The sequence below is a fragment of the Oncorhynchus mykiss genome, chromosome 11 (genome assembly GCF_057628025.1).
Source record: "Oncorhynchus mykiss isolate SJ-2025 chromosome 11, ASM5762802v1, whole genome shotgun sequence".
In the NCBI taxonomy this organism is placed as follows: domain Eukaryota; kingdom Metazoa; phylum Chordata; class Actinopteri; order Salmoniformes; family Salmonidae; genus Oncorhynchus; species Oncorhynchus mykiss.
In genome coordinates this window covers 79450001-79471342 of record NC_143032.1, presented here as the reverse complement: position 1 = coordinate 79471342, position 21342 = coordinate 79450001, and the positions used below count along the sequence as shown (strand labels likewise).

Here is a 21342-nt window from a genome sequence, read left to right as displayed (position 1 = left end):
GAACCCACTCACACAGTTCTGGGTTGTTCATCTACAGCAGGAAGCGGCCTCCTGCCTGACTGAGAACCCACTCACACAGTTCTGGGTTGTTCATCTACAACAGGAAGTGGTTTCCTGCCTGACTGAGAACCCACTCACACAGTTCTGGGTTGTTCATCTACAGCAGGAAGTGGCCTCCTGCCTGACTGAGAACCCTCTCACACAGTTCTGGGTTGTTCATCTACAGCAGGAAGCGGCCTCCTGCCTGACTGAGAACCCACTCACACAGTTCTGGGTTGTTCATCTACAGCAGGAAGTGGCCTCCTGCCTGACTGAGAACCCACTCACACAGTTCTGGGTTGTTCATCTACAACAGGAAGTGGTCTCCTGCCTGACTGAGAACCCACTCACACAGTTCTGGGTTGTTCATCTACAACAGGAAGTGGTCTCTGCCTGACTGAGAACCCACTCACACAGTTCTGGGTTGTTCATCTACAGCAGGAAGCGGCCTCCTGCCTGACTGAGAACCCACTCACACAGTTCTGGGTTGTTCATCTACAACAGGAAGTGGTCTCCTGTCTGACTGAGAACCCACTCACACAGTTCTGGGTTGTTTCATCTACAGCAGGAAGCGGCCTCCTGCCTGACTGAGAACCCACTCACACAGTTCTGGGTTGTCCATCTACAGCAGGAAGCGGCCTCCTGCCTGACTGAGAACCCACTCACACAGTTCTGGGTTGTCCATCTACAGCAGGAAGCGGCCTCCTGCCTCACTGAGAAAGCAGATGTTCTGATCCAATTTGGCTCCACATACCTATGTGAGTCAGGGTTCTCTAGTACAGAAACCGTGTCAATGCTGAGCATGACCTCAGTGTTGCACTAAAGCAGAGCCCAGAATAGACATGCTTGTTGAAAACTTCAACCAGCCACACACATCTCATTAGGACTGTGTGTTTTTTCTCATCTGTGTGACGTGATCAAATCAGTTTATTCCAAATCAGAATAAAAAGTGTATTGTATTTTAACAGCAAGAGTTCCAACCTAGACAGATATGTGTTTTTAATGGGGAAAAATAAACATGAAAATGTATTTATGGGTATTTCATTGTGATTTGTTTTTGTCTATATTGCATTTTTTTTTTAGGGATAAGGGCAATGAAATGCACCAATATTTTCGTATAGTTGCGTATTTTCCTAAGCTCGGGTCCCAGGAAAACAGAATTTGTCATTTTTGTCCCAGGCTGAAAAAGTTTAAAAACCCCTGCATTATAATATGCATTATATATTAATGTATTATATTAATACATTATATATGGATATTATATGAATATAATATATTAATGCATTATATGTGAATATATTATGACTACATTCTGTATATTATTACATTCTATGAAAACATATTAATACATATTATATATTATATACATGATATTATATATGAATATATTATATTAATACAATATATATTAAAACATTATGTTATATTAATACATATTATATATTACTACTATATATTACTACTGTATTATGTATTATAATACATTGTATTTTATTAATACATATATACTAATACATTATAAATTACTATTATATTAATACATATGCATACATTACATTATATTAAGACGTATATGAATACATATGATATAAAAATATTATATTAATATATATTAATACATTATATATTAATATATTATATGAATACATTATATATTAATATATTATATGAATACATTATATATTAATATATTATATGAATACATTATATATGAATACATATTATATTAATACAGTATATATTAATACATTATATGAATACATTATATATTAATACATATTATATTAATACAGTATATATTAATACATTATATGAATACATTATATATTAATATATTATATGAATACATTATATATTAATATATTATATGAATACATTATATATGAATACATATTATATTAATACAGTATATATTAATACATTATATGAATACATTATATATTAATATATTATATGAATACATTATATATGAATACATATTATATTAATACAGTATATATTAATACATTATATGAATACATTATATATTAATATATTATATGAATACATTATATATGAATACATATTATATTAATACAGTATATATTAATACATTATATGAATACATTATATATTAATACATTATATGAATACATTATATATTAATACATATTATATTAATACAGTATGTATTAATACATTATATGAATACATTATATATTAATATATTATATGAATACATTATATATTAATATATTATATGAATACATTATATATGAATACATATTATATTAATACAGTATATATTAATACATTATATGAATACATTATATATTAATATATTATATGAATACATTATATATGAATACATATTATATTAATACAGTATATATTAATACATTATATGAATACATTATATATTAATATATTATATGAATACATTATATATGAATACATATTATATTAATACAGTATATATTAATACATTATATGAATACATTATATATTAATATATTATATGAATACATTATATATGAATACATATTATATTAATACAGTATATATTAATACATTATATGAATACATTATATATTAATATATTATATGAATACATTATATATGAATACATATTATATTAATACAGTATATATTAATACATTATATGAATACATTATATATTAATATATTATATTAATACATTATATATGAATACATATTATATTAATACAGTATATATTAATACATTACATATTAATACATTATATTAATACATATTATATGAATACATTATATATGAATACATATTATATTAATACATATGCATACATGATATTATATATGAATATATTATATTAATACATTATATATGAATACGTATGATATAAATACATTATATATGAATACATATTATATTATTATATTATATTGATACATTATATGAATACATTATATAAATACATTATATTAATACATTATATATAATATGACACCCTGAACTTCCTGTTCAGCTTAAAAATACGTATTTAATTAGCAGTGAAGGAGCACAACAGAACACGTGAAAGGTAACACAACTACCTCGTCAAATGGTGTACAAAACAACCCTGTTGAATAAAATGTACAGACAATGATTGGATGTTCTGAAATTCTTACTAATCACTTTAAAGCAGAACATTGCTCCTTATAATCAAGAAGCTTGAACTTCTTGTTTTCATCTTTTGGTTTTTCGTTCTTCCCTTTTGACTCGTACATTTTCCTTAATGAGTTTGATCTTCGACAGTCAGAGGAGTTCGCTTGAGTCCCAGATGTGTTTATGCTGTCTTGCCAACTACGTTCAGTCTGTCATTGATTTAGTCAGAGAATGATTTAGTTAGAGAATGATTTAGTCAGAGAATGATTTAGTTAGAGAATGATTTAGTCAGATAATGATTTAGTCAGAGAATGATTTAGTTAGAGAATGATTTAGTTAGAGAATGATTTAGTTAGGGAATGATTTAGTTTGAGAATGATTTAGTTAGAGAATGATTTAGTTAGAGAATGATTTAGTTAGAGAATGATTTAGTTAGAGAATGATTTAGTCAGAGAATGATTTAGTCAGAGAATGATTTAGTTAGAGAATGATTTAGTCAGAGAATGATTTAATTAGAGAATGCCCCTCTTCTCTTTGACGATCCTGTCTTCTGTTCTTGTCAGAGAGTTTATAGAAGTCAAGGCTTCCAACAAAGTTCATTCCAATTCATTCCATGTGTTAAAAGTAGGGCTGGGATGTGGCAGAGACCTCACTATACGATATTATCATGACACGTAGGTGCCGATACGATATGCATTGTGATTCTCATGATTCTATATGTATTATGATTCGATACTAGGATGTTATTGCGATTTTTATGTCCCAAACATTGCTCACTATACTCTGAGTATACCAAACATAAAGAACACCTTCCTAATATTGAGTTGCACCCCCCTTTGCCCTCAGAACATCCTCAATTCATCAGATCATGGACTCTACAAGGTGTCAAGTGTTCCACATGGATGCTGGCCCATGTTGACTCCATTGCTTCCCACAGTTGTGTCAAGTTGGCTGAATGTCCTTTGTGTAGTGGACCATTCTTGATACACACGGGAAACTGTTGAGCATGAACACCCCAGCAGCGTTGCAGTTCTTAACACACTCAAACCGGTGCCCCTGGCACCTACTACCATCCCCCGTTCAAATACACTTCAATCTTTTGTCTTGCCCATTCACCCTCTGAATGGCGCACGTATACAATCCATGTCTCAGTTGCCTCGAGGCTTAAAAATCCTTCTTTAACCCGTCTCCTCCCCTTCATCTACACTGATTGAAGTGGATTTAACTAGTGACATCGATAAGGGATCATAGCTTTCATCCCGGTCAGTCTGTCATGGACAGAGCCGTTCTTAATGTTTTGTATACTCAGTATATGTCTGTTGCAGAGAAAGCTGGTGGGAGGAGCTATAGACGAACGGGCTCATTGTTATGACTAGAATGGAATTAATGGAACGGTATCAACCACAAACATATGTAAACCATTTATTTAATTCCAGCCATTACAATGAGCCTGTCCACCTTTTAGCTCCTCCCACCATCCTCCAGGACTCTGCTGCAGAGAGACCAGAGAGCCATGGGGAAATTCTTTATGAGACGTCATGGAAATAAAAGTGATGACAACACGTTGTTTTAAACACTATTTAATAAGACGATGGAGAACAAAGCTACGGGATGAAAAATAGAGTTTTGGCGTTGGCACAGCCGACTGGCGCAAGCTAACGCTACCAGGCAAACAGAATCGATGTGATATCGTCCCAAAATAATATTACGATTGTAACTATAGATTTTTTATTTTTTAAAGCATTTCTGTCTGTTGTGCCATGCAGTTTCTGCATCTCAGGCTTCAAACGGAGAGCGATCGATTAATTAATCCTGGCATGTTCTCAATGGTCCTGATGCTAGGTGGTCCTCTGAATCGTTATTCCCTCATGAGCTTGATGGAATGACAAGTCTGGTTGGCAAAATAAGTGTAATTAAGCACATTGAAAAAGCTGGGATGAGCAATAACTCTTCTGGTAGTTATTTGTTAACGACGTCATGGTCACACAGCAGCATGATGTCATGGTCACACAGCAGCATGATGTCATGGTCACACAGCAGCATGACGTCATGGTCACACAGCAGCATGACGTCATGGTCACACAGCAGCATGATGTCATGGTCACACAGCAGCACGACGTCATGGTCACACAGCAGCAACAATGCCATGGTCACACAGCAGCAACAATGCCATGGTCACACAGCAGCACGACGTCATGGTCACACAGCAGCAACAATGCCATGGTCACACAGCAGCAACAATGCCATGGTCACACAGCAGCAACAATGCTTGACATAGGAAGCGATCACAGTCAGCCAAGCACACAGTAGCCAGACACAAAGAAAATGCAACCTTTTTTTGGTCCCAGGACTGTTTGTGCTGTTTTGCCAAGGAGTAACAGGACCAAGACGGCACAAACAGATCTGGGATCAGTCTAGCATCGTTCGTCTTATTGGCCGAAAGAGCTCCTGGAGGTTGAACAGCTGTTTAATCTGCTCTGTCTGCATGGATTATCTCCTGGAGGTTGAACAGCTGTTTAATCTGCTCTGTCTGCATGGATTATCTCCTGGAGGTTGAACGGCTGTTTAATCTGCTCTGTCTGCATGGATTATCTCCTGGAGGTTGAACAGCTGTTTAATCTGCACTGTCTGCATGGAGTGTCTCCTGGAGGTTGAACAGCTGTTTAATCTGCTCTGTCTGCATGGATTATCTCCTGGAGGTTGAACAGCTGTTTAATCTGCTCTGTCTGCATGGATTATCTCCTGGAGGTTGAACAGCTGTTTAATCTGCTCTGTCTGCATGGATTATCTCCTGGAGGTTGAACGGCTGTTTAATCTGCTCTGTCTGCATGGATTATCTCCTGGAGGTTGAACAGCTGTTTAATCTTCACTGTCTGCATGGAGTGTCTCCTGGAGGTTGAACAGCTGTTTAATCTGCTCTGTCTGCATGGAGTGTCTCCTGGAGGTTGAACAGCTGTTTAATCTGCTCTGTCTGCATGGAGTGTCTCCTGGAGGTTGAACAGCTGTTTAATCTGCTCTGTCTGCATGGAGTGTCTCCTGGAGGTTGAACAGCTGTTTAATATTCTCTGTCTGCATGGATTATCTCCTGGAGGTTGAACGGCTGTTTAATCTGCTCTGTCTGCATGGATTATCTCCTGGAGGTTGAACAGCTGTTTAATCTGCTCTGTCTGCATGGATTATCTCCTGGAGGTTGAACAGCTGTTTAATCTTCTCTGTCTGCATGGATTATCTCCTGGAGGTTGAACGGCTGTTTAATCTGCTCTGTCTGCATGGATTATCTCCTGGAGGTTGAACAGCTGTTTAATCTGCTCTGTCTGCATGGATTATCTCCTGGAGGTTGAACAGCTGTTTAATCTGCTCTGTCTGCATGGATTATCTCCTGGAGGTTGAACAGCTGTTTAATCTGCTCTGTCTGCATGGAGTGTCTCCTCAGCAGTGTCTGCTTTGACTTCAGATCTCTGGGGGTGGCAGGAGCACAGGGGACAAGAGGCTTTGATCCCAGCCCTGCAACACCCCCATTCAGATTCAGTGCCTTGGTGCTTCCACTCAGGCTGGGGCAGGTTGAGGTGGGGCTGACCCCGATGTCAGGTATGGGTGCGTGGGGGTTGAGAGGGGGCAGGTACCCCGGACGGGTGTGGGAGATGTGATCCAGGAGCAGGGCCCCCGAGCCTCTCCTCTCCAGGTTTGCAGGACCTCTTCTCTGGGCAGCACTCTCCAGGGACTCCCGGGAGCCCGACAGTGTGGAGGATCTACTACTGACCAGTTTACGCTTCTCAGTTCCCCCTACAACACCCCTGGAGGAGTCTCCACTCTCTGGATGGCTGCTGTGGCTGCCAAACTGGGGAAGCTGGGAGTCAGAGCTGTAATGGTCTATGCCAATGTTGCGGCGGCGAACCACATTCCTCAGGCTGGACACAGCCAGGTTGGGAAGGCAACAGTCTGGAGAGGTTTTGTTTACGGGGAGGACAGGCTCATGGGTGCCACAGGGGTAGCCTCCATAGCTTCCTCCGTCCCCCCGGTGCAGGAGGTTTGGGTGGGAATAAGCTGCAGCACTGTCGTAAGACATCTTCCTACTAAGGCCTCCTCTTCCTCCTACCCCGCCACATCCGTCACTCTCAATCACCTGAAAGAGAAAAAATATACAAATTAATTATTATACAGGCACATGACAAGTTATTCATTTTATTATTATCATGACCTGCTCCAGCAGCCCCGTGGCATCCTTGGGGTCGATACTTTGGTGGCGGGCGACGATCGGATGTGCCCCGGGCCCCACCCTTCCGGACCCAGAGAAGACCAGGCTGTTGACCCGGAAGGAGAGCTCTTCCTCTGGGGTGATGTCCAGCAGCTCCTCGGTCAGGCTGGAGGAAGAAGAAGAAAACACACATACATATTTGTTTGGAGAGGCTGGACCAATGGGAAGCTACTCGTGTAGTTCCCTGTGAGCAGTTTAGGGGCTAAAAAGCGCCTTGCTCAAGGGCAGGAGATAGTATCTAGGACACTGATGCCACCAACCCTCCAGTTGTCGATCTACTCCTGACCAGATTTTCTTCCCTGACAGACATAGGATTCAAACTGGTAACCCTCCAGTTGCCGACCCACTCTGGACCAGATTTTCTTTCCTGACAGATATAGGATTCAAACCAGTAACCCTCCAGTTGCTGGCCCACTTCTCTAACCTAGTCTAGGCTACCTACCTGGAGGCCTTGTTCTGCTGCAGCCAGGGTTCAGAGTGGAGCCGCTGGGGATGGAACAGCTTCACCACCCCTGGACCGGGGCCTCGAAACAAGTTAGGGTCCCTGGTCGGGGAGCCCGGCTGAGAAGAACCAGAACCAGCAGACCCAGAGATGTTTGTTCCACCACCCTGGTGGTGGTGCTCCCTGAGGCCCAGGAGGGGGCTCCCTGGCTGGGGTGAGGCAGTGGCTGAGGTGCCCTGTGGAGGGGTGCGGAGCTGGATCTCTGAGGGGGACATGAGGCAGGCAGCAGAGCCAGGGGTGAAATGCAGGCGCTCTTCCAGGTCGGGAGGCGGGGGTACGTTCAGGTACTGCTTGGTCATCTGGCGTCCTGACGGCAGCTTGTCCGTGGTGATGATGATGACCTGTAATAAAGGCCATCAGATGTTTTTTTAAAATCCAAAGCCACTTCTAGTAGAGGGTGCAAATGGATGGCCCCAGCAAAGGGTTGCAAAACTCTGGTTACTTTCCCAAAATTCCCAGGTTTTCCAGAAGTCCTGGTTGGAGGATTCCAGGAATCAGAAGGAGATCAGCAGGAAACCTCAAACCAGGATTTCTGGGGAAGTTACCAGAATTTTGCAACCCTTCCAAGCGGAATCAAACCCACATCCTTACCTCCTTGCCCTTGGCCTTGCAGGCATCCAGTAGGACTCTCAGGGCCTCGTTGTCCCCTGCGTTGACGGCATAGACCAGTGCTGAGAAGCCAGAGTGGTCGTCCAGGCTGGGGTCAGCTCCACTCCCCAGCAGTAGAGAGAGGACCTCTGCCCCCGCCTGTTCCAAACAGGCATGCATCAGGGCCGTCTTACCGGTCTTGTCCTGGATATTTGGGTCAGCTCCGCTCTCCAGCAGATACCTGTTGATGTAATGTTGATCAATACCTTGCGGAAACACCTGAAGGGGAGGTACAGGGTCTTATGGACACTACGGCAGGCCATTGGTGGCCAAGATTATTCATTAAGGGACGTTTTTGGTGCAGGATTTTGCTCCAGCCATAGCACCTGATTTAACTAATTATCCAATCATAGTCTTCAATACAAACTGTGTTAAGTCAGGTGTGTAACTATTTTGGCTGTTTAACTGTATGTAGTAAAAGCCTGCACTGGCCCATTTGGACACTCCTGCTCTGCTGAGCGGTGTTCCTACTTCGTTAACGTACCGAACCATCTTGTGTTTGGGCACGCTTTGTGCGTCCGTGTGGCGCGTCCTGCACGCCACCATCAGGGGCGTCTCGCCGCGCTCGTTGCTCTCGTTGATGTAAGCACCTCCCTCCAGCAGCAGGCGTGTCAGACGCAGTCGGCTCAGGAACACAGCCTTGAGCAGAGAATTCCCGTCCGTACGCACCAACATCGCGTCTTCCATGACAGCAGGGTTAAAGGTGAAAGGTCACGCTAATGCAGGTACCTGTACTGTTTCTTATAGGGTCATCTGTAATTTATGTATATGCAATTTTTTCAAGGCCCTGTGGGAATACAAATGGACAGGTCACTAAATAATCCAGACAACAGTATTTGAGCACAAGATAACCCAGGTCTAAACCTAACGCTGATTTGAAAGAAAGACAGAAGGGCCCAGAGGAGCAGAGTTGCCCAACCTTAGTGCACTTTGATGAATTGACACTGACTTGGACAACACAGGATGTATTGCCTTGGACCACTCATGATGTATTGATACTGCCTTGGACCACACAGGATGTATTGACACTGCCTTGGACCACACAGGATGTATTGACACTGCCTTGGACCACTCATGATGTATTGATACTGCCTTGGACCACACAGGATGTATTGACACTGCCTTGGACAACACAGGATGTATTGACACTGCCTTGGACCACACAGGATGTATTGATACTGCCTTGGACAACACAGGATGTATTGATACTGTCTTGGACAACACATGATGTATTGACACTGTCTAGGACCACACAGGATGTATTGACACTGCCTTGGACAATACAGGATGTATTGACACTGCCTTGGACCACTCACGATGTATTGACACTGCCTTGGACCACACATGATGTATTGATACTGCCTTGGACAACACAGGATGTATTGACACTGCCTTGGACAACACAAGATGTATTGATACTGTCTTGGCCAACACAGGATGTATTGATACTGTCTTGGACAACACAGGATGTATTGATACTGCCTTGGACAACACATGATGTATTGACACTGCCTTGGACAACACAGGATGGATTGATACTGCCTTGGACCACTCATGAAATCCTGCTCAACCTACAGTCTCTCCTCTTCATTGTCAAAACCTCTGATGGCTGTGTTTCTAGACACTATTAACCATGAGGTTCTCATCACAAAACTGTTCATGTTTAATGTTTCCCCCTAAGCCATCAGATGGATGAAGTCATACCTTGAAGGAAAAACCCAGTGTGTCAGAGTGATCAATGAGCCGTCTCCTACTCTCAGCTATGATGTGGGAGTGCCCCAAGGGTCAGTACTGGGGCCCCTCCTGTTCAGCCTGTACATTAATGATCTGCCTTCTGTCTGTACTGGGTCTGAAGTTCAAATGTATGCAGATGATACAGTGTGTCATGTATTGTCATGTTGTGTGTTTCTGTCCTTTCCCTTCACCCTGTCTCCCTCTGCTGGTCGTTGTTAGGTTACCTTTTCTCCCCCTCTTTCCCCCAGCTGTGCCTTGTCTCCTCCTAACTACCCATTCACCCCGTTTCCCACCTGTTCCCTTTTTCCCTCTGATTAGGTCCCTATATCTCTCTCTGTTTTTGTTCCTGTCCTTGTCGGATTCTTGTTTGTTGTGTTTCATGCCTGAACCAGACTATCGTCATGTTTGCTGTAACCTTGTCCTGTCGGAATCTGCCGGTCTATCTGAGCCTACCTATGTTTGGTTATTAAAGAAGCTCTGTTTAAGTTAGTTCGCTTTTGGGTCCTCATTCACTCACCGTAACAGAAGAATCCGACCAAGAATGGACCCAGCGACTTCGGACCCTCTCCACTCAGCCGTCGAGATCCAGGGAGCGATGCTAGGCAGACACGAGCAGGAATTGTCTGCTGCTCGACATGCCGTTGAGACCCTGGCCACCCAAGTCTCCAACCTCACAGAACAGGTTCACCATCTCCGCCTCGATCCACCGGCCACTTCCAGGGCTTTCGAATCTCCGGAGCCCAGAATCAATAACCCGCCGTGTTACTCTGGGGAGCCCACTGAATGCCGCTCGTTCCTCACCCAGTGTGATATTGTGTTTTCTCTCCAGCCCAACACTTACGCCAGGAGCACTGCTCGTGTCGCCTACGTCATATCTCTCCTTACTGGACGGGCTCGTGAGTGGGGCACGGCAATCTGGGAGGCAAGGGCTGAGTGTACTAACCAGTATCAGGACTTTAAGGAGGAGATGATACGGGTTTTTGATCGATCTGTTTTTGGGGAGGAGGCTTCCAGGGTCCTGTCTTCCCTATGTCAAGGCAATCGATCCATAACAGACTACTCTATTGAGTTTCGCACTCTTGCTGCCTCCAGTGGCTGGAACGAGCCGGCTTTGCTCGCTCGTCTTCTGGAGGGTCTCCGCACAGAGGTAAAGGATGAGATTCTCTCCCGGGAGGTTCCTTCCAGCGTGGATTCCTTGATTGAACTCGCTATTCGCATTGAGCGACGGGTTGATCTTCGTCACCGAGCTCGTGGAAAGGAGCTCGCATTCTCCGTTGCCCCCCTCTCCGCATCACTACCATCTTCCTCTGCCGGCTCGGGAGCTGAGCCTATGCAGCTGGGAGGTATCCGCGTCTCGACTATAAGGAGAGGGAACGGAGAATCACCAACCGCCTCTGTCTCTATTGCGGTTCTGCTGGTCATTTTGTCACTTCATGTCCAGTAAAAGCCAGAGCTCATCAGTAAGCGGAGGGCTACTGGTGAGCGCTACTACTCCTGTCTCTCCTTCAAGATCCTGCACTACCTTGTCGGTCCATCTACGCTGGACCGGTTCGTCAGCTTCCTGCAGTGCCTTAATAGACTCTGGGGCGGAGGGCTGTTTTATGGACGAGACCTGGGCTCGGGAACATGACATTCCTCTCAGACAGTTAAGGGAGTCCACGGCCTTGTTCGCCCTGGATGGTAGTCCTCTCCCCAGGATTCAGCGTGAGACGCTACCTTTAACCCTCACTGTTTCTGGTAATCATAGCGAAACCATTTCTTTTTTGATTTTTCGTTCACCTTTTACACCTGTTGTTTTGGGCCATCCCTGGCTAGTTTGTCATAATCCTTCCATTAATTGGTCTAGTAATTCTATCCTCTCCTGGAACGTCTCTTGTCATGTGAAATGTTTAATGTCTGCTATCCCTCCTGTTTCCTCTGTCTCTTCTTCACAGGAGGAGCCTGGTGATTTGACAGGGGTGCCGGAGGAATATCACGATCTGCGCACGGTGTTCAGTCGGTCCAGGGCCACCTCTCTTCCTCCACACCGGTCGTATGATTGTAGTATTGATCTCCTTCCGGGAACCACTCCCCCCCGGGGTAGACTATACTCTCTGTCGGCTCCCGAACGTAAGGCTCTCGAGGATTATTTGTCTGTAGCTCTTGACGCCGGTACCATAGTCCCCTCCTCCTCTCCCGCCGGAGCGGGGGTTTTTTTTGTCAAGAAGAAGGACGGGTCTCTGCGCCCCTGCATAGATTATCGAGGGCTGAATGACATAACAGTTAAGAATCGTTATCCGCTTCCTCTTATGTCTTCAGCCTTCGAGATCCTGCAGGGAGCCAGGTTTTTCACTAAGTTGGACCTTCGTAACGCTTACCATCTCGTGCGCATCAGGGAGGGGGACGAGTGGAAGACGGCGTTTAACACTCCGTTAGGGCACTTTGAATACCGGGTTCTTCCTTTCGGTCTCGCTAACGCTCCAGCTGTCTTTCAGGCATTAGTCAATGATGTCCTGAGAGACATGCTGAACATCTTTGTTTTCGTTTACCTTGACGATATCCTGATTTTTTCACCGTCACTCCAGATTCATGTTCAGCACGTTCGACGTGTCCTCCAGCGCCTTTTAGAGAATTGTCTTTTTGTGAAGGCTGAGAAGTGCACTTTTCATGCCTCCTCCGTCACATTTCTCGGTTCTGTTATTTCCGCTGAAGGCATTAAGATGGATCCCGCTAAGGTCCAAGCTGTCATTGATTGGCCCGCCCCTAAGTCACGCGTCGAGCTGCAGCGCTTTCTCGGCTTCGCGAACTTCTATCGTCGTTTCATCCGTAATTTCGGTCAGGTGGCAGCTCCTCTCACAGCCCTTACTTCTGTCAAGACGTGCTTTAAGTGGTCCGTTTCCGCCCAGGGAGCTTTTGATCTCCTCAAGAATCGTTTTACATCCGCTCCTATCCTTGTTACACCTGACGTCTCTAGACAGTTCGTTGTCGAGGTTGACGCGTCAGAGGTGGGCGTGGGAGCCATTCTTTCTCAGCGCTCCCTCTCTGACGACAAGGTCCACCCATGCGCGTATTTTTCTCATCGCCTGTCGCCGTCGGAACGTAACTATGATGTGGGAAACCGCGAACTGCTCGCCATCCGGTTAGCCCTAGGCGAATGGCGACAGTGGTTGGAGGGGGCGACCGTTCCTTTTGTCGTTTGGACTGACCATAGGAACCTTGAGTACATCCGTTCTGCCAAACGACTTAATGCGCGTCAGGCGCGTTGGGCGCTGTTTTTCGCTCGTTTCGAGTTCGTGATTTCTTATCGTCCGGGCTCTAAGAACACCAAGCCTGATGCTTTATCTCGTCTCTTCAGTTCTTCAGTAGCCTCCACTGACCCCGAGGGGATTCTCCCTGAGGGGCGTGTTGTCGGGTTGACTGTCTGGGGAATTGAGAGGCAGGTAAAGCAAGCGCTCACTCACACTCCGTCGCCGCGCGCTTGTCCTAGGAACCTTCTTTTCGTTCCCGTTCCTACTCGTCTGGCCGTTCTTCAGTGGGCTCACTCTGCCAAGTTAGCCGGCCACCCTGGCGTTCGGGGTACGCTTGCTTCCATTCGCCAGCGTTTTTGGTGGCCCACCCGGGAGCATGACACGCGTCGTTTCGTGGCTGCTTGTTCGGTCTGCGCGCAGACTAAGTCCGGTAACTCCCCTCCTGCCGGCCGTCTCAGGCCGCTTCCCATTCCCTCTCGACCGTGGTCTCACATCGCCTTAGATTTTGTCACCGGACTGCCTTCGTCAGCGGGGAAGACTGTTATTCTTACGGTTGTCGATAGGTTCTCTAAGGCGGCTCATTTCATTCCCCTTGCTAAGCTTCCTTCTGCTAAAGAGACGGCACAAATCATCATCGAGAATGTTTTCAGAATTCATGGCCTTCCGTCAGACGTCGTTTCGGACAGAGGTCCGCAATTCACGTCTCAATTTTGGAGGGAGTTTTGCCGTTTGATTGGGGCTTCCGTCAGTCTCTCTTCCGGCTTTCACCCCCAGTCTAACGGTCAAGCAGAACGGGCCAATCAGACTATTGGTCGCATCTTACGCAGTCTTTCTTTTCGCAACCCTGCGTCTTGGTCAGAACAGCTCCCCTGGGCAGAATACGCCCACAACTCGCTTCCTTCGTCTGCGACCGGGCTATCTCCTTTTCAGAGTAGCCTCGGGTACCAGCCTCCGCTGTTCTCATCTCAGTTCGCCGAGTCCAGCGTCCCCTCCGCTCAGGCTTTTGTCCAACGTTGCGAGCGCACCTGGAAGAGGGTCAGGTCTGCACTTTGCCGTTATAGGACGCAGACTGTGAGGGCTGCTAATAAGCGTAGAACTAAGAGTCCTAGATATTGTCGCGGTCAGAGAGTTTGGCTCTCCACTCAGAACCTTCCCCTTAAGACGGCTTCTCGCAAGTTGACCCCGCGGTTCATTGGTCCGTTCCGTATTTCTCGGGTCATTAATCCTGTCGCAGTTCGACTTCTTCTTCCGCGATACCTTCGTCGCGTCCACCCGGTCTTCCATGTCTCCTGTATTAAGCCCGTTCTTCGCGCCCCCGCTCGTCTTCCCCCCCCCCCCCATCCTTGTCGAGGGCGCACCCATCTACAGGGTCCGCAGGATTTTGGACATGCGTCCTCGGGGCCGTGGTCACCAGTACCTCGTTGATTGGGAGGGGTACGGTCCTGAGGAGAGGAGTTGGGTTCCCTCTCGGGACGTGCTGGACCGTGCGCTGATCGAGGATTTCCTCCGTTGCCGCCAGGTTTCCTCCTCGAGTGCGCCAGGAGGCGCTCGGTGAGTGGGGGGGTACTGTCATGTATTGTCATGTTGTGTGTTTCTGTCCTTTCCCTTCACCCTGTCTCCCTCTGCTGGTCGTTGTTAGGTTACCTTTTCTCCCCCTCTTTCCCCCAGCTGTGCCTTGTCTCCTCCTAACTACCCATTCACCCCGTTTCCCACCTGTTCCCTTTTTCCCTCTGATTAGGTCCCTATATCTCTCTCTGTTTTTGTTCCTGTCCTTGTCGGATTCTTGTTTGTTGTGTTTCATGCCTGAACCAGACTATCGTCATGTTTGCTGTAACCTTGTCCTGTCGGAATCTGCCGGTCTATTTGAGCCTACCTATGTTTGGTTATTAAAGAAGCTCTGTTTAAGTTAGTTCGCTTTTGGGTCCTCATTCACTCACCGTAACACAGTGATATATGTGCATGTAAAGAGCAAACAACAAGCTGCACAAGAACTCACTACTGTAATGGTCCAGGTTACAAAGTGGCTCAGTGACTGATGTTTGCATCTCAATGTGAATAAAACTGTCTGCATGTTCTTCACAAAGAGGGCAACTGATGCTACTGACTGAGACAGATGTCTGTGTGTCAGGTGAGAAGCTCCAGCTGGTATCTGATGCTACTGACTGAGACAGATGTCTGTGTGTCCGAGGAGAAGCTCCAGGTGGTATTTGATTTCAAGTACCACGGCATTATACCTGATTCCAACAATTTAAAAATAAGTAGGTGATAAAGGTAACCAAATTCAACCTTGCTAATTTCCGATTCATACAGAATTGTTTGACTACAGGGGCAGTGAAACAGTACTTCAATGCTATGAAACTCCCCCACCTAACATACTGCTTGACTAGTTGGGCCCAAGCTTGCTGTACAACATTAAAACCCATTCAGTCTGTCTACAAACAGGCTCAGAAGGCATGAGTTCCTCCGGAGTTGGGAAAATCTTGTGCAATACACTGACGCATGTCTCATATTCAAGAGCCTATTGGAAAGGGCCTGTTTTTTTGTCCTTGGTACCTGGACAAGAGGAAGACACTTAACAGACAAGACGCAACATGTTATACAACACTGACGACCTCTGCTCGGTTTGAGGGACCGGTGTTTGTGCGTGTGTGTGTTTGTGTGTGTGTGTGTGTGTGTTTGTGTGTGTGTTTTTGCGTGTGTGTGTTTGTGCGTGTTTGTGTGTGTTTGTACTTGTGGGTGGGTTTGTGCGTGTGTTTGTGTGTGTGTGTTTGTGCGAGTGTGTATGTGTATGTGTTTGTGTGTGTGTTTGTGCGTGTGTGTTTGTGCGTGTGTGTATGTATGTATGTGTGTGTGTTTGTGCGAGTTATGCAACACTGAAGCTCCTAGAGTGACTATATGTTCCTAGAGTGACTATATGTTCCTAGAGTGACTATATGTTCCTAGAGTGACTATATGTTCCTAGAGTGACTACAAGCTCCTAGAGTGACTATATGTTCCTAGAGTGACTATATGTTCCTAGAGTGACTATATGTTCCTAGAGTGACTATATGCTCCTAGAGTGACTACAAGCTCCTAGAGTGACTATATGTTCCTAGAGTGACTATATGTTCCTAGAGTGACTATATGTTCCTAGATTGACTATATGTTCCTAGAGTGACTATATGCTCCTAGAGTGACTACAAGCTCCTAGAGTGACTATATGACGTTATGCAACACTGAAGCCGGAAGTCGGAAGTTTACTTACACTTAGGTTGGAGTCATTATAACTCATTTTTCAACCACTCCACAAATTTCTTGTTAATTAACAAACTATAGTTTTGGCAAGTCGGTTAGGACATCTACTTCGTGCATGACAGATTATTTCACTTATAAATCACTGCATCACAATTCCAGTGGGTCAGAAGTTTACATACACTACGTTGACTGTGCCTTTAAACAGCTTGGAAAATTCCAGACAATTATGTCATGGCTTTGGAAGCTTCTGATAGGCAAATTGACATCATTTGAGTCAATTTGAGTTGTGCCTGTGGATGTATTTCAAGGCCTACCTTCAAACCCAGTGCCTCTTTGCCACATCATGGGAAAATCAAAAGAAATCAGCCAAGACCTCAGAAAAAAAACTGTAGACCTCCACAAGTCTGGTTCATCCTCGGGAGCAATTTCCAAATGCCTGAAGGTACCACGCTCATCTGTACCACCAATAGTATGCAAGTATAAACACCGTGGGACCACGCAGCCGTCATGCTGCTCAGGAAGGAGACGCGTTCTGTCTTCTAAAGATGAACGTACTTTGGTGCGAAAAGTGCAAATCAATCCCAGAACAACAGCAAAGGACCTTGAGAAGATGCTGGAGGAAACGGTTACAAAAGTATCTATATCCACAGTAAAACAAGTCCTATATTTACATGACCTGAAAGGCCACTCAGCAAGGAAGAAGCCACTGCTCCAAAACCGCCATAAAAAAGCCAGACTACGGTTTGCAACTGCACATGGGGACAAAGATCATACTTTTTGGAAAAATGTCCTCTGGTCTGATGAAACAAAAATAGAACTGTTTGGCCATAATGACCATCGTTATGTTTGGAAGAAAAAGGGGGAGGCTTGCAAGCCGAAGAACACCATCCCATCCGTGAAGCACGGGGGTGGCAGCATCATGTTGCGGGGGTGCTTTGCCGCAGGAGGGACTGGTGTACTTCACAAAATACAGTGCCTTGCGAAAGTATTCGGCCCCCTTGAACTTTGCGACCTTTTGCCACATTTCAGGCTTCAAACATAAAGATATAAAACTGTATTTTTTTGTGAAGAATCAACAACAAGTGGGACACAATCATGAAGTGGAACGACATTTATTGGATATTTCAAACTTTTTTAACAAATCAAAAACTGAAAAATTGGGCGTGCAAAATTATTCAGCCCCTTTACTTTCAGTGCAGCAAACTCTCTCCAGAAGTTCAGTGAGGATCTCTGAATGATCCAATGTTGACCTAAATGACTAATGATGATAAATACAATCCACCTGTGTGTAATCAAGTCTCCGTATAAATGCACCTGCACTGTGATAGTCTCAGAGGTCCGTTAAAAGCGCAGAGAGCATCATGAAGAACAAGGAACACACCAGGCAGGTTCGAGATACTGTTGTGAAGAAGTTTGGATACAAAAAGATTTCCCAAGCTTTAAACATCCCAAGGAGCACTGTGCAGGCGATAATATTGAAATGTAAGGAGTATCAGACCACTGCAAATCTCCCAAGACCTGGCCGTCCCTCTAAACTTTCAGCTCATACAAGGAGAAGACTGATTAGAGATGCAGCCAAGAGGCCCATGATCACTCTGGATGAACTGCAGAGATCTACAGCTGAGGTGGGAGACTCTGTCCATAGGACAACAATCAGTCGTATATTGCACAAATCTGGCCTTTATGGAAGAGTGGCAAGAAGAAAGCCATTTCTTAAAGATATCCATAAAAAGTGTTGTTTAAAGTTTGCCACAAGCCACCTGGGAGACACACCAAACATGTGGAAGAAGGTGCTCTGGTCAGATGAAACCAAAATGGAACTTTTTGGCAACAATGCAAAACGTTATGTTTGGCGTAAAAGCAACACAGCTGAACACACCATCCCCACTGTCAAACATGGTGGTGGCAGCATCATGGTTTGGGCCTGCTTTTCTTCAGCAGGGACAGGGAAGATGGTTAAAATTGATGGGAAGATGGATGGAGCCAAATACAGGACCATTCTGGAAGAAAACCTGATGGAGTCTGCAAACGACCTAAGACTGGGACGGAGATTTGTCTTCCAACAAGACAATGATCCAAAACATAAAGCAAAATCTACAATGGAATGGTTCAAAAATAAACATATCCAGGTGTTAGAATGGCCAAGTCAAAGTCCAGACCTGAATCCAATCGAGAATCTGTGGAAAGAACTGAAAACTGCTGTTCACAAATGCTCTCCATCCAACCTCACTGAGCTCGAGCTGTTTTGCAAGGAGGAATGGGAAAACATTTCAGTCTCTCGATGTGCAAAACTGATAGAGACATACCCCAAGCGACTTACAGCTGTAATCGCAGCAAAAGGTGGCGCTACAAAGTATTAACTTAAGGGGCTGAATAATTTTGCATGCCCAATTTTTCAGTTTTTGATTTGTTAAAAAAGTTTGAAATATCTAATAAATGTCGTTCCACTTCATGATTGTGTCCCACTTGTTGTTGATTCTTCACAAAAAAATACAGTTTTATATCTTTATGTTTGAAGCCTGAAATGTGGCAAAAGGTCGCAAAGTTCAAGGGGGCCGAATACTTTCGCAAGGCACTGTAGATGGCATCATGAGGAAGGACAATTATGTGGATATATTGAAGCAACATCTCAAGACATCAGTCAGGAAGTTAAAGTTTTGTCGCAATGGGTCTTCCAAATGGACAATGACCCCAAGCATACTTCCAAAGTTGTGGCAAAATGGCTTAAGGACAACAAAGTCAAGGCATTGGAGTGGCCATCACAAAGCCCTGACCTCAATCCAATAGAACATTTGTGGGCAGAACTGAAAAAGTGATCCTAACTGACCTTAGACAGGGAATATTTACTAAGATTTACATGTCAGGAATTGTGAAAAACTGAGTTTAAATGTATTTGTCTAAGGTGTATGTAAACCTACGACAAACAACTGAAAATGACGGTATGCAACACAAACTCGTTGTCTGCTTGGCCTTGTGTTTCTGTTGCTACCATAGCAACTGACTTTTAGAGCGCGAGAGAGAGAATACGTGTGTGTTTGTGTGTGTATTCATCATCGCAGTGTTTGATCATTTCAACAGGTAAGATGTAGGTGGAAGGATGGATAAAAAAATGCGCTCCATTCAGCTGCTTTTTGTATTGAAGTAGAGGGGTTAGTGTCTGCCAACTACCGTAACCGAGTGACTGAGGAAGCATGGGAACCAACAGGTAACGAAGTCTGTGACACGAAGCCAACATGTCAGCTCTGAGGACCACGGATACTATTGTTGTAGGACTTAAAGGGCTATCACATGCGCCGAATACAACAGGTGTAAATCTAACAGTAAAATGCTTATTTGCAAGCCCTTAAACCAACAATGCTTTAAGAAGTTTGAAGAATAAATAAATAAATAATAATAATGAAAGAGCAGTAAAATAACAATAGCGAGACTATATACAGGGGGTATCGGTACAGAGTCAATGTGTGGGGGCACCGGTTAGTCGATGTAATTGAGGTAATATGTACATGTAGGTAGAGTTATTCAAGTGACTATGCATAGATAATAACAGAGTAGCAGCAGCGTAAAAGAGGGGTCTGGGTAGCTCTTTGATTAGCTGTTCAGGAGTCTTATGGCTTGGGGGTAGAAGCTGTTAAGAAGCCTCTTGGACCTAGACTCCGGTACCGCTTGCTGTGCGGTAGCAGAGAGAACAGTCTTTGACTAGGGTGGCTGGAGTCTTTGACAATTTTTAGGGCCTTCCTCTGACACTGCCTGGTATCGAGGTCCTGGATTGCAGGAAGCTTGGCCCCAGTGATGTACTGGCCTGTACGCACTACCCTCTGAGATGCCTAGCAGTCGGAGGCCGAGCAGTTGCCATACCAGGCAGTGATGCAACCAGTGATGCAACCAGTCAGGATGCCCTCTATGGTGAAGCTGTAGAACCTTTTGAGGATCTGAGGCCCCATGATAAATCTTTTCAGTCTCCTGAGGGGGTATAGGCGTTGTCGTGCCCTCTTCCTGACTGTCTTGGTGTGTTTGGACCATTCTAGTTTGTTGTTGATTTGGACACCAAGGAACTTGAAGCTCTCAACCTGCTCCACTACAGCCCCGTCGATGAGAATGGGGACGTGCTCGGGCCTCCTTTTCCTGTAGTCCACAATCATCTCCTTTGTCTTGATCACATTGAGGGAGAAGTTGTTGTCCTGGCACCACACGGCCAGATCTCTGACCTCCTCCCTCCTTCCTTCTTTTCATTTCATGCAATGTCAGGTGATTTGAGAAACCAATTTAGGCCAATAATTATTCTGTATCATAAACTGGGTAGTTTGGGAAGGTGTTCCTAATGTTTTGTACACTCAGTCTATATAGGGAATAGGGTGCGGACGCACCCTGAGAGGCAGCAGGGCTGGTGACGAGGGCTCTCTCTGTAGGGTGGCATTTAAACCTCTTTAAGCACTTTGCTTTGAGAGCCGGTCCTGGCCTTCAAACTGCCTGAGTACAGAGAGAATGCATGATGACAGCCAACTCAGTGGCAGCCAGGAGAATACAGGAACCATTTCAAACCGTTTGGGTTGGAGAGTGAGTGGGGAACACATCTCGCCGGCAACAACAACAAAAAGAA

General features: G+C 44.7%; 1 protein-coding gene across 3 annotated transcripts in view; it reads right to left on the bottom strand.

The window, feature by feature from the left end:
- Nucleotides 1-3024: 3024 nt before the first annotated feature.
- Nucleotides 3025-21342, bottom strand: part of ankrd34bb (ankyrin repeat domain 34Bb) — a 22169-nt gene continuing 3851 nt past the window's right edge. For 2 of the 3 annotated variants that reach the window (XM_036936424.2, XM_090191208.1), the window contains 5 exons: nucleotides 9035-9337; nucleotides 8494-8731; nucleotides 7843-8243; nucleotides 7344-7506; nucleotides 3025-7268 (listed from right to left, as the gene is read on the bottom strand). In XM_036936424.2, coding sequence (XP_036792319.1) covers nucleotides 6495-7268; nucleotides 7344-7506; nucleotides 7843-8243; nucleotides 8494-8731; nucleotides 9035-9237 — 1779 coding nt within the window. In that variant the 5' untranslated portion in view covers nucleotides 9238-9337 and the 3' untranslated portion in view covers nucleotides 3025-6494. Of the gene's footprint in view, nucleotides 7507-7842; nucleotides 8244-8493; nucleotides 8732-9034; nucleotides 9338-21342 lie in introns of all 3 variants that reach the window. The other variant, XM_090191209.1, reaches the window with a different exon arrangement.